This window comes from Musca vetustissima, unplaced genomic scaffold, assembly GCF_032173495.1.
Source record: "Musca vetustissima isolate MV318-11 ecotype Yass unplaced genomic scaffold, APGP_CSIRO_Mvet_v1 utg13413, whole genome shotgun sequence".
In the NCBI taxonomy this organism is placed as follows: Eukaryota; Metazoa; Arthropoda; class Insecta; order Diptera; family Muscidae; genus Musca; species Musca vetustissima.
This window is the reverse complement of record NW_026879900.1, coordinates 111,223-124,929: the sequence shown is the minus strand read 5'-3', so window position 1 is coordinate 124,929 and position 13,707 is coordinate 111,223. Positions and strand designations below refer to the sequence as shown.

General features: G+C 30.3%; 1 protein-coding gene across 1 annotated transcript; it reads left to right on the top strand.

The window, feature by feature from the left end:
• Positions 1-6,969: 6,969 nt before the first annotated feature.
• On the top strand, positions 6,970-8,761 carry LOC133325062 (histone H3.3A). The gene is made up of 2 exons (XM_061533888.1): positions 6,970-7,275; positions 8,601-8,761. Exons 1-2 carry the CDS (start codon positions 6,994-6,996, stop codon positions 8,727-8,729), a joined length of 411 nt encoding a protein of 136 aa, XP_061389872.1. The 5' UTR covers positions 6,970-6,993; the 3' UTR covers positions 8,730-8,761.
• Positions 8,762-13,707: the final 4,946 nt, after the last annotated feature.

The following is a 13,707-nucleotide window of genomic DNA, read 5'->3' as shown; positions in this document are numbered from 1 at the left end:
GAAAAAAATAAACCCATAATTAGGGTAAAAATACCTACCTCTGGAAAAAATTTCAGAAAATTCTGATCGTTTTTTTTTTTCTAAATTCGAGTTGTTGCAATTTTTTAACCAACTCCTAGGATGTTTCGTAATGCAAAATGCGACCAAAGGGTCCACATTTTTCATAGCACCCATATAACTAAACCAATCTTTTAAAGATTTACGCGACTTTTTATATCGATATAGGCCCATGATTTGACAGAGTCCAATCATGATGGTTCGCCTCCATTGAGGCGCCATTTTCAAGGTTAAAGCCGCAAAACAGGTCAATTTTTAACTAACATTTATTCAAAGGGTCATATTGAGGTTTACCAACCGTGGAGAAGTATATAATTATCTGAAACCATCATAAACCTACTAGCCGATAGGGATCCCGAATATGTAAGAGATGAATATATGAATTAAATCGCATTCAAACACGCCTCCAATGCCACATTTTGGTACAGCCCCAATATTCGGTATTTTGAGAATTTAAAATCTTTTCTTTTTAATTTTAATTAAGTAAAAAAATAGTTTGACATATTGTTATGGGGCCTAGCTATATTTCCCGGTCAGATGCGAGGTACTAGTAAGATTACATTTAACCAGATTTCGGTAACCCAATTGTCAATTCCTTTGCATATACGTCAAATAAATCCTCATAAAGTAGGTTAGCCCAGTAAAAAGTATGATGTTAAATGTTTTTAATTTTCTAGCTAACCGATCTCCTAAAGTGCTTCCTTAGATGCGCATTAAATATAGCTTAAACCTTCCAAAAACATTCGAATAAACAAAAAGCTTTCTATATTTTCGGTGGCTTACCATACCAATTTTTTTTACATTTTATTTCTGGTGGTAACCTGATTTAGTCTTTATATCGGCATTTATACTTTTCTTGGAAAGATTTGATTTTTCCACATTTTTTTATATTAAATATTTTTCAATGGTATTTAAAATTTCCACGTGAACTACTTTTAACAATAAACAATCTTCTTCACGTAATTTTAGTTTCTTTGGATCTTAAATTTTACTGCAGTAAAAATGCACTTGAGTTTAGTTCTTGTCATCCATCCTTGCATGTGAAGTGGCTTTTGTTCATGTGATGATGATGGTGGTCAAGGTTGGTTTCTTTGTTCTAGATGAAAAAAATGTTTGAAATAATACAACGGTTTTGACCACACACAAGAATTTAAAACATAGAATTTATTTTCAAGAAATTTTGCTGATTCTGCAATGGATATAAATTAATATTTGTGGAAAATTATTCAATTGAGTGGTAACATCTCAAAAATATCTAGTATATGTGTGAAAAAAGTCAATTTTATTTTCAAAAATCCTTAATTGAAAATATTTTAGAGATAATGATGATCCGCACGACGTAATCATTAGCAAATCAAAACCAGTTTTTTGTTTTTATTTTCAGATATTAATTACAATATTAAATATAAATACAATTTTTGAAAATGTGGTTATAGTTAAAGTAAATTTCTGAACGTATGGACTTTGCACCTTTAATTTAACAAGACGCAATTTATTATAAAATTTGTAATACCTTCGTCAATGCAGCTCTATTAAAAAATAATATTTTAACCTTGATGGGTTTTTTGCTTCGGCTCATCTTTTACACATACAACATCTACATTTTCAACTGAATTACATTCCTCCATCATCAGAAATTTTTGTAGCTGTCAATACTAAAATAAAATCTTAAATCTTGCTAATACGGACCTAAATTTTAAGCCGATACCGAACCATTATGTAAAAAACGTTTTTTGATTCAAAACAAAAATTACATATTTTCCAAAACCAAAAGATTGGTCCTAAGTCACTCGAATTAGTTCGTTTAGAATTTTACAAAAACATGCGGTTAATCACAGCAGGGTGTATAAACAAAATTAAGTAACATTAATTAATTAAAATCATCATCCATGCAAATTAGCATATTTCCGTGATTCCCAATGGGAGTGATTTCCAATGGCATTTATATTTTTGGTTCTCATTTGGTATAGAGTATGATCCAGGCAATTATGATGGTCTCAAGGCGCAATTTCACTTCGATGTGGATGCAGTTTGGTGTTATTTGTTATTGAATAGCGAACACACATTTCTATTGAAAAATTTTCAATATATTCTACATTTGATGTAGTCCCAATAATGGTACCTGGCCATTTATTGTATAGGGAAAAAATGTTCAAAATATGCCAATATTTGTTGACTAGCCTTCGTATTTTTAATTTAATTTCATCCTTATTTACTCTTTAATTGAAGCCAAATTACAATTTAATTGCCTATTTATATATAATTACAAAGAATCCACCTTAAATCGTATCTACTATAAAACAAATTTTTTTAAATATAATAAGTTAGATATTTCAAACATGTTTATAGGTCCTTGGTTAAATATATAGCGCACATACAAAGGCAACGCGTCAGTATATCGGTAGACCTAGACCGGAGGATAAAAAACCTCCAAACCCCAGTAATTTCATATGTCATAGCCCCAATAGGGTAAACGCACATAATTCCGGCTTGTACCAATAGTCGGAATTTGTTTCATATAACTTCAAATAACTAAATATGAAAAATACCTTGAATAATCTTCAATAACACTGCAGCATATCTCTGTATAAAATGTAATCGAGCTAAGTACATATATTCAATAAAAATTTGGCATTTGGCCTATGAGGTTTGTCAACACTAGCCATAATGCATGTTTCTTAAGAAAAAAATAGTGGGCATGTCGATTTCAAAAGACTTCTTTATTTTTTCACAAGGACCTTCTTCGTAATTTAAAAAGAACATAGAGGAGAATACATTAGAATTTAAAATGATTAAGAAATATTTGAAATTATGATTTTTTATCGATGCCGCCCTTAGGAACAAAAATTTTTAAGGTTTTCCTATAGTTGGCATATGGGTGAATAATAAGCACCTTTGCGATCATTTTGGCTCAAATTTGAAAAAAGTGTCCTAAATAACGATTAATTTATAAAATAATCCGTTTTGAGTGGTTTCACATAATGGAAAACTTGGTTTTAATCTTAAATTCTTTTAACCTTTGAAATGCATGCTCTATTTATTTAGAATTGGATAAAGAGTTACCGAAGTCGGGAATACTGATTGTAAAGTCCAATAATAATAATTTATTAATAAAAATTACAGAAAAATTTATTAAATAAATAATTTTTGTTTAACTAAAATACGACATGACCACTATTGGCACAAATGCACTATTTTACCTAATATTCAATTTAATCTAATTTAATACAAATTAATTAAATAAATTTGTATTGCATCGGGAAAAAAATTTCGAAACATATAAACCAAAATATAATGTAGTGAAAAAATGCTCTAGGGATGGTGAAACGTTTAAAATGCGAAAATCCTTAAAGTGCCGTCTATTGGTGCATTTAACCTATATAACAAGAAAATATTCATGATCCATGACTAGCTTCCCAAAGGGAAATGTTTATGACGCCAAGTAACAATTTTAATTTGAAGACAACACTATTTCTACCTCTGTCTTTTAAGGTACAGTTTACCTCGCTAATCGTTAAACATCATCTATATTTCATTTTAACATTCAACAACACAACGACTTGGCCAACATTTTGTTGAACACTATTAAAATTATTTATTTTTTATTCATTATTACATATAAATATATTTTTGTAGACTCTTCGTTAAAAAGATCATTGAAAGTCAACATTTCTTCAGAAATTAGTATTATCCTTTAAACTCTCTTAAATATTTAAGATATAAATCTACTTCATGTTGCGATTCCAAGAAAATAATTTAGGGGTTAGGCGTTTAGAAAACAAATATGTCGCTCAGCTGCCTGTCTGCCTACACGACAAAATACAGTAATTTAATTGTTGTGCTAACAAGGATAAAATATTTCTAATGATTTCACTCAATAGATGTCAATTATACGATTTGAAATATACCTATTAGAATTGCTTAGTTCAGTTTGTAAGTAATTGGGAGGGGGTACAACACTCGCTCTACCTACTCGGAGACATTTATGGGCATGCATACCCTTGTTCTTCATTTTTTGCGGATTTGTATTCTATTCTAATTCTATCCTCAGACAACAATCGAAAAACGAAAAAAGAGGGTTGATTTTGATTTCAACTGCGCTAAACTGGGTATTGTGATGTGAGTGAATTCTTGTTGGGTTGGCAGTTAGTCTACCTTCTCTGTTTGCGGATATCACAAATCCCTTTATTGTTGAACAAAACTGAATCTTTAAGAAATGGTGGAAACATTTCCTTTTTTCTTTCAAGCAACCCCCCTTATGTGTGCCATTGACCTTAAACAATGCTTAAAGTTTCAATTACTTTTTTTTTTTGATTTCAGAAGGGCAAACATTCCACTCAAGTATTTTTAATGATCAAATGTAGTGATTTGTGTCTTATCAAAATTGTCACAATAACCTAGACAAACTGCTGCGACTGGCTGGCATAGCCTCAGTCCAATATGTAACAGTAGCAGAACACAGATTCACCAAGAAAGTAATCCCTACAATTTATTTCTGGATGATCAATACAAATATGTCCCATGACTTTAATTTTTCACTGAAAGTTCATCAGAAAAATCTTAATTATTACATTTAAAAATGCTTAAAGAGCTTTTTTTAGAAATATTCTTAGGTTTAGGTTAGGCGAAAGGATGCGCAGTTGCAGTGCTCCATTTTGTAAATGTATAATGTGAGAGAAATAGAGTTTTGAGGTTACGTTTGTAAACTCAACCATGACAATTTTTGAACTATACTGTAAATAATGTAAAAAATACATTTCGTGGTAAAGATCATTGTCTCATCTCATTCCTTCCAAACAATCGAAAGACTCCTGTAGAAAAATATCCTTAAGGTTTAGGTTATGTTTAAGGTAACTGTATGTAGGCAACTGTACATTGCCTATAAATATTTAACGCTACTTCCATTTTTGGTGACCACTGACCATTGTGTTTATTTTTAAAAATATAAACGACGAAATGTAAGAGCCAGACTTTTATAAAGATCAGCGAATTATTATATGACTAAACTCCACCTTATGGGGAAGGGTATATGAAATGTTTTAATCAATTTTATTTTTAATCAAAAATAAAATTCGGTGCCGATGAAGCGATGTCCGCCATCTTTAGAAATCACAATTAAGCTCACAATATTTGAGGTAGAACATTGTTACTACTCCTGGGACAATTTGATATATCCACTGTATAGCTTTACCTTTGGGCATGGATGTACCTTGAACGAACCAGGTGTGACATGGACAAACGCGTAAAACTAAGCGACTATATATCACCAGTCCTGAGATTTGACGATGTAGATGTCGTTATTCCTAGTAGCGACGACTGGAACCAGAGTAACCATCCTCTGGACGGTCTGGCTTTCTATACAGACGGATCCAAGGTGGAAGAAGGTACAGGGGCTAGCGTCTACTGTGAAAGCCTAGGCTTTGAGATTACCTACAAGCTGCTGTAGTGTTTCCACGCTGAAATCTTCGCGATTTGGAAGGCAGCGGAATTGATAAATAGTCTGGATGCAAAGATGGTTTGAAACGGTGACAATTTTTGTGGATAGTCAAGCGGCTCTTAAAGCCATCAAATCCTGTTACATCAAATCTGAGGCCGTCCTCAAATGTAGAATAGTTTTGGAAGAACTTGCTTACAGCTCTCGGCTGTGTTGGGCACCAGGACAACTGTGATCTCATTGACGAATTAGCTAGACTAGGATCTCAATCTACAGATCTAGCAATTGATGGCTGAATCATACCACTGATATGTCATCATTATCGGAACTTTGAGGCGTTCTTGAACGAAATAGCCTATGAACTTTGGCACAAGGAACCTAGGTGCAATGTTTCAGGATCTATTTGGCCGACTCTATCTACCAAAAGGACACACCCACTGTTGAACCTGAGCAAAGCTGATATAAGTGTAATGACAGGAATCATTACTGGTCAGTGCAATATCAGGGCCTTTACCGGTAAATGGGACCATTATGTTGCTGATTACTGTAGTTTATTCGTTTAAAAACCACATTATATTACCTATAAAAATAGTTTTCAAAATCCACATCCTGTTGATCCTTCAAAAAATATATATTCATTAGAAATTGTAGACCTTGTTGAATGTTGCTTAGACTGACGATCCCTTCAAAATTATTCCATCTCTCCTACGAATAAATATAATATTGATACATTTATTTTTTTAAATGGCGTTTCCCAAAATTTCCCGCCAAAATGGCAGATTGGGTAGTTAGGTAGACGAGACATATGTGTCATCAAACAAAGAAAATATGTTTTGTTTTTCCTTCCTCCTCTAAGAAAACATCTGGCGGGGAGAAATGGCCAAGAAGTTACCATTTTCTAAGGTAAATTAAAGTGATGTGTGGTAATCACCTTTTTCATCTTATAGCGCCCTTAGGTAGAGTGTATTTTCGGGAAAAATTAAAACAATAGCGCGCGCCCATTGTATAATCTCATACTCTCGCTCTTGTCTACCAAAACCAAAAAAGGTACAGCTGCAAAGTTAAACCAAAAACAACAAGGTGGCATTTTTTGATATCTATTCATTATACTGCTTACTTACTATGTGTGTACAGCAACTACGATGTTGTTGTTGTTGTAGGTAGTAATAATATATCACCCTCTCTTTCTAACCTGTTGGTGGATATATGGCTGGAGTAGATGTTCTTCGTGGTAGTAGGCAAAATTTTGGAAATTGGTAAAAATTCAAGTAACCATTGCATCAATTGGAGACAATCATCAGTTAGCTACAAGCATTCTAAGAGAACGTTACACGAGACATTTAGTTATTTTGTAAAGATTTAAATTAAAATTGTTTGTTAAATTTTATTCTTTAATTTATACTCTAAATGTAAGCTTTAAAAAAAAATATTTTTTGTTTTGAATTTTTAATACAATCTTTTTTTCTTCTTCTTGTTTTTGCAGTAATCTAAATTAGAGCAAAATGGCCCGTACCAAGCAGACAGCCCGTAAATCTACCGGTGGTAAAGCACCCCGTAAACAATTGGCCACCAAAGCCGCCCGTAAATCGGCCCCATCTACCGGTGGTGTCAAGAAGCCCCATCGTTATCGTCCCGGTACCGTAGCCTTGCGTGAAATTCGTCGCTACCAGAAATCCACTGAATTGCTTATCCGCAAATTGCCGTTCCAACGTTTGGTACGTGAAATTGCCCAGGATTTCAAGACCGATTTGCGTTTCCAATCGGCTGCCATTGGTGCCCTTCAGGTTAGTACTACACATGTTGGATTTTTAAATTTACTATTCCATTTAAATATATTTTTTAACATATTTAAGCGTAGCATAATAAGCAGTGATTGAAGTTTGTTGTGAAGAGCGTAAATGGAATTTATATTGATTTATGTCTGCTTATCAGATAAGGGTGGTTTTTAGTGACAAAATCCAATGTCTGCCAATTTCGGGGTTTTTGCTTTATTGAGATTTCTAAATAAAGAAACCTTAATTGTACCTTAGGCAGGGAAATTTTGGAATTGTTTGTCGGAATAGGTTTATATATCCTTATATATAAGTTGATTTGATATTACAACAGTAAATACTTCATCAAAAGCTATATGAAAAGAACATTTTAATACTCATGGTTTTTGAACTGCTACGACTTCCTGATTGATAATTAATCTTGAAATTGAAATGTCCCAGAAAAAAATTTAAATATCAATCCATTATAAACCCGACAGTATATTAGAAATTATTGATAAAAAAATCTTGAAAACCCCACGGAAATTGTATCTCTGATAGACCAAAAAACTTTAGAAAATCTACAAATGCTCATACAAAAGAAGGTCTCAAAAATGAACTACCATACCAGGCTTAGAGATCAACATAACAGAATCCTCTACCTATGGTCACTCAATAGATGTCTATAATTTTAGGATTAGACCCTTAAAATATTGCAAGAATATTTTCCTAAAAACCACGATAAAATTGCTCTTCAAGGAAGGATTTAAAAAAATCCACACTCTTGTGGTTGACTTTCAGAAAATATTTTCCCTCAGACAGTCCAAAAATATGTTTTTAATTACTCTTCATTTTGATTTGCTAGTACTTCACTTTTTTTATTCGAAAAATATTTTTAATAAATCCTATTAATAAATCCTTTAAAAGTATTACTCTTTGATATTAGTCTTTCAAGGAAGGAGTATTTTTAATTAATTTCTTTACATTCAAAACTAAAAAAAAATCTCCCTCTTAATTCTTAATTGGATCCAGGTTGTAGTAGAAGAATTATTAAAAATAACGCTCTGTTACTATTTAAAACTTGGAAAATTAAAGAATTATTAAGCAACTAGTTTTTTAAAAATTATTCTCTAAAAAACTACTCCTACAAAAACTAAAAAAAAATCCGCCATTAACGCCGCTATAATGGTCCTTTAGATAATATTCGTTTAAAAAATCCATGTCCTTTAGAAACTTTTTATTGACAAAAATTTAGCTTTACTCTATTATCTGCTCTGTTAGTTTCCTATTTTTTATCTACTTTTACTTCTTATCGCAATATTTACTAATTTGTCCTTCTTTTTATGTTCACATTACAGGAAGCATCTGAAGCCTATTTGGTCGGTTTGTTTGAAGACACCAACTTGTGCGCTATCCATGCCAAGCGTGTAACCATTATGCCTAAGGACATCCAATTGGCTCGCCGTATTCGTGGTGAACGTGCTTAAGCATCTTTAGCAATAACATCAGCTAATTATAATCATAATAATATTAATAGTAAAGACAGTAACAACAACAGCAAAAATGTCTACATTATTTTATTGAAAAAATATCAATGTGCTTGCAACAAACTCTGTTGCAGCAGCATAAACAACAAAAACAAAATTTACATTTCTTTTATACATTTTAATTATTATCTCTCTTATATCTTATCATTTATATTAATTATATATAAAAACAAAACAAAAACAAAAATATATGCAAAAATTACTATAAAAAATAATAATAATATACAAGACAACTTATAAAATACAAAACAACAAAAAACCACAAATATATTTTTTTCTTTTTAATTTTCAAACTCGTAATAATATAGTTCGAAATGAGAACAACAACTTGTCGAAACAACATTCAACCGACGAAGTGAGTTCTCCTTTGGAAAAACCCTAGATTTAAGAAAAAGTTCAAACCACAAAAAATCATTATATATATACAACGGAATAAACGACTCTATGGAAATATATATAAGATTTAATTAAATGATTATTATTAACAATATTATAAATAATAAGGACAACAAGAAAAACAAAAAATACATTTATTATTAATATATCAATATATACTAAATATAAATAAATATATATAAAAATAAATACATATATTATCTATACAAAAATTATGAACAACAAATTATATATGTATGATGAAAAACAACACTTATATCTAAATAATAACAACAAGAAAAAATCGCCAATTGATTGATTTACAACATCATATATATATAAATATATATACTAGCTATGTAAGATTTGATGATTATTCCAAAAATCTTTTTTTTTTTTTTTGCATATTGATTGTGGATTCTACCATTATTATTGTGATCCATCCCCCAATGCCATCCCGGGGCAAATAGCAGCAGGATCTCATAATATCCAATTTCTATGCAAGGATATCTTTGCGAAAAAAAATATTCAAATAAAATCAGTTTAAAACCAACCAACAATCCATAAAAACAACAACCACCAAATGGAATGAATGATGATGAATAGATATACTTTTATAAAATATGAATGAAGAGACATCAAAAGAGCGAGAGAGACTATATTTTTCCCACTTGGGGGTTAGGCTATAATTTTCTGTGACAAAAAAGACTTAATTATATTTTTTTAATATATATTTTAATCTGGAATGTTTTGAACATTTCAAAGTTTCGCAGTCCATTTCCAAATAGGAAATTAACAAATTCACTCTTGAAGTATCCGATGGAATCTCATATTCATTCCCTTGGAAAGAACTCCCCGCTTTCCATATTGACAATCAAAAATCTTGATTAGGATATTGAAGATCCACCCCACAAAAAAATTCTTTCTTCATATGGAACAATTTTCCTTTTGGAGAAAGAGCGAAAAATGGATGGAGTATTTGAAAAAAAATAATTGACTGATGTGTCCATAAAAACATAACTCGACCTACATTTAATACATTTTGTAGGCATAATTTATCAAAGGTTTAAATCCTCCTCTCTCAAATTCATCTTTAAGTGTTGAGTCCTCTTTCAAATGGATAAACATTTTCTGATGGATCCATCGAACCATTCTGGGAAAGAGCTGCAATTAATGGATTTGGGAGAATTTTTTCTCAATCATTGAGTCTTGTCATAAAGGACCAGACCACCCTATTCATCAAGGGGAGTTCCCGAGTCGCACGAAAATAACCCAGCCCCCATTTTGAAACACAAAAATCTCACAGAAAACCCATCATTTAAGATAAGTCTCTCTCTCAATTGTCTCTTTAAGAAATTTTTTGGAAAAGAGGAATGGAAATGAATTTTATAAAAACATCTATGTAAAAACACCACGCCCCCCATTGTAAATGGAGATGAAAAGAAGTACTCCATTAAAAACGAAAATAATATCACCATATTTTCAAAACATTTAGAAGAGGGCTTGCAGAATTGTATTTTTTTCTAACATAAATAAATAGAAGAAAAAAAATCAGACTTTTTTTAAACAGAAGAAGTTTGAATATAAATAGCAACCATAACCACATAAAAACAAATATATAAAAAAAGAACATTTAAACTAATAAATATTAGCAAACTTACACAACCCACAACAACATATGTATCAATGTTAGTTTCAATGAATGATCTAGAAAATTCAAATGAAAAACCAACCCATACATTTTAAGTAGCGCCGAATTAATGTAAGGTTTTGAAAAATATAATTAAAAAAATAACATAAAGTAATTGAAAAAACCTACGACTCACAACTCCAGAAGTTTACAATGGTGGAAGGTGGAGAAAAACAACAACAACAGTTTTTTCAACACGGCAGCTGAGGGGGAAGAAGAACTCATCACACCATTAACAAAAAAAAACATCTAAACATTTTGAATGTCCACTATGAAATTTAAAAGTAAAAAAAAAAAACCTAAACCGCCAATTAAAAAAAAACTTTCAAATTCATAAAGAGAGGCATTTCATAATGATGATGATGTGATTGATGGTTGATGTTCGTTCTGCCTTCCTCTCTATGTTGTGTTGTACCCTCTCCTTCCCTTAATGTAAATTTTTTGGTGTAATTTTTTTAATAGTTGACAAGAAAAGCTGATGTTTTTTGAATATTTTTACCACACTGAAGTTAATATTATATTATATTCACAAAACATATTTTTTTATTATTATTCAATATATACATTTATTTTCTTATATTTACTAACACTTTGATTTTTTTTATATATTAAATATTTTTTTTATTACTAACACCCAACAATTTATATTGAACACAAGTTATACGAATTATACCATTAATTTTAAGCAATTTTATTTTTTACACAGTTTTTTCTTATTTGTTTTTTTTTTATATATATTTTATATAACATTATTATATTTCAATATATAACTACATATATAATTTTTAATTTTTTGTTTATAAAATAACAAAAATAACACAATTGATTCTAGAACAAAGTGGATCAAACAAAACACAACATATAAATTCTATTATTATTCAAACAAAACAAAAAACATAATTAAAAAAAATATCAAACATAAAAGTAAAAAAAAAAATGATTCAGCTAACAAACAGCAAAACAGAACAAGAAAAACAATTAAAAAACAAAACCCTGGATCTTCTAGATCCAGTCGAACAAAAACATTAATTGTGTTTTAATTGCGGGAAAGAGAGAGGGTAAGGCAAGGAGTTTAAATATTTGTTTACAAATTTTTCCAACAATTTTTTATATAAAATGCCTTTTATTTAAAGAGTATTTTTTCAAAGGAGTGGATTCAAAAAAAACCAATTCATTAAAACCAATCAAGGGCGGCGTCCATTTTTTAAGAATATTTTTTCAAACGACCATCCAAAAACGTGTTTTTTTTCTAAAGAATATTTTCAGCCTTATTCTGGATATTCGCTGGGAGATATCTCGCATATACAAAAATTTTCGCTTTCACATTCTCGCCTTATTCTGAATGAATTGGGAGACGCAAAAAATGCGAGATGCGGATTCGAGTTTTCGAAAATGGTGGTTGAAAAAAAGATTCGTGTTGCCATATTGTAATTTAAGTTGCAATGTGTGTTGCCATTTTGTAATTTAAGTTGTAATGTGTGTTGCCCCATTGTAATTTAATTGTGTAATATTTTTCAATATTTTATTTATTGATTATTTAATTAAAAATTGTTACTTGTTATTGTGGTTTAAACTTTATAACAATATAAATGTGAAATATCAAGAATCCGCTTTATAAATGCTTTGTAATTAAAAGAAAATTAATTAAAGTTTGAAAATATGGCAACCTACAATATGACATGTGAAACAGCTGTTCATTGTTTTGATGCATTTTGGTACAACAACTACAATAGATTACAAATAAAAGAACATCTTTTTATGATGGGAAAAACACAGGCACATAATTGTGTGCCTTTTTATTTAATTTCGACATTTTATCTCTCCAAATTCTTAAAGTGGCCTGTTATGCTCCTACTCCTTTATTTCTTCCTTCAAATAATACAAACGATAATTTTGAAAAAAAAAATATTTTTTGTATTTTTTTTTTTTTTTTTTGTTTCATAATTTTTATTTAAGTTTTTCACTGTTAAGCGGCTCATTATGCAAATTTGGTTTTTCTATCAGCCTTATTCTGGATATTCGCTGGGAGATATCTCGCATATAAAAAATTTTTCGCTTTCACATTCTCGCCTTATTCTGAATGAATAGGGAGACGCAAAAAATGCGAGATGCAGATTCGAGTTTTCGAAAATGGTGGTTGAAAAAAAGATTCGTGTTGCCATATCGTAAATTAAGTTGCGCTGTGTGTGGCCATATTGTAATTTAATTGTGTAATATTTTTCAATATATTATTTATTGATTTTTGTTATTAAAAATTGTTACTTTTTATTGTTATTTAAACTTTATAGCAATACAAATGTGAAATATCAAGAATCCGCTGTATAAATGCTTTGTAATTAAAAGAAAATAAATTAAAGTTTGAAAATATGGCAACCTACAATATGGCATGTGAAACAGCTGTTCATTGTTTTGATTCAATTTGTTGCAACAACTACAATAGATTACAAATAAAAGAACATTTTTTTATGATGGCAAAAACACAACGAATAATAGGAAGAAATCTGCGATTTAATTAATTAATTCACAGTTTATTATTTCACTACATAATTGTGTGCCTTTTTATTTAATTTTGATATTTTATCTCCCCAAATTCTTAAAGTGGTCAGTTATGTTATGATTTGCTCCTACTCCTTTATTTCTTCCTTCAAATCATGCACACGATAATTTTGAAAAAAAAAAAAATTTTTTGTTCTTTCATAATTTTTATATCAGTTTTTCACTCTTAAGCGGCTCATCAGGCAAATTTGGTTTTTCCATAATTTTTAAAATTTTTTTCTTGAGAGACAGATCCTCACACAAATGTCTGTATTTCGCCTCCAAAATGCATCAAACTCGACTTAAATATTCCTTATT

What these genes read in the sequence shown, in the direction of transcription:
- LOC133325062 (XM_061533888.1), top strand. Translation starts at nt 6,994, where the DNA reads ATGGCCCGTACCAAGCAGACAGCCCGTAAATCTACCGGTGGTAAAGCA. An exon ending in CTGCCATTGGTGCCCTTCAG is followed by an intron (nt 7,276 to 8,600) that starts GTTAGTACTACA and finishes TTCACATTACAG; the next exon opens with GAAGCATCTGAAGCCTATTT.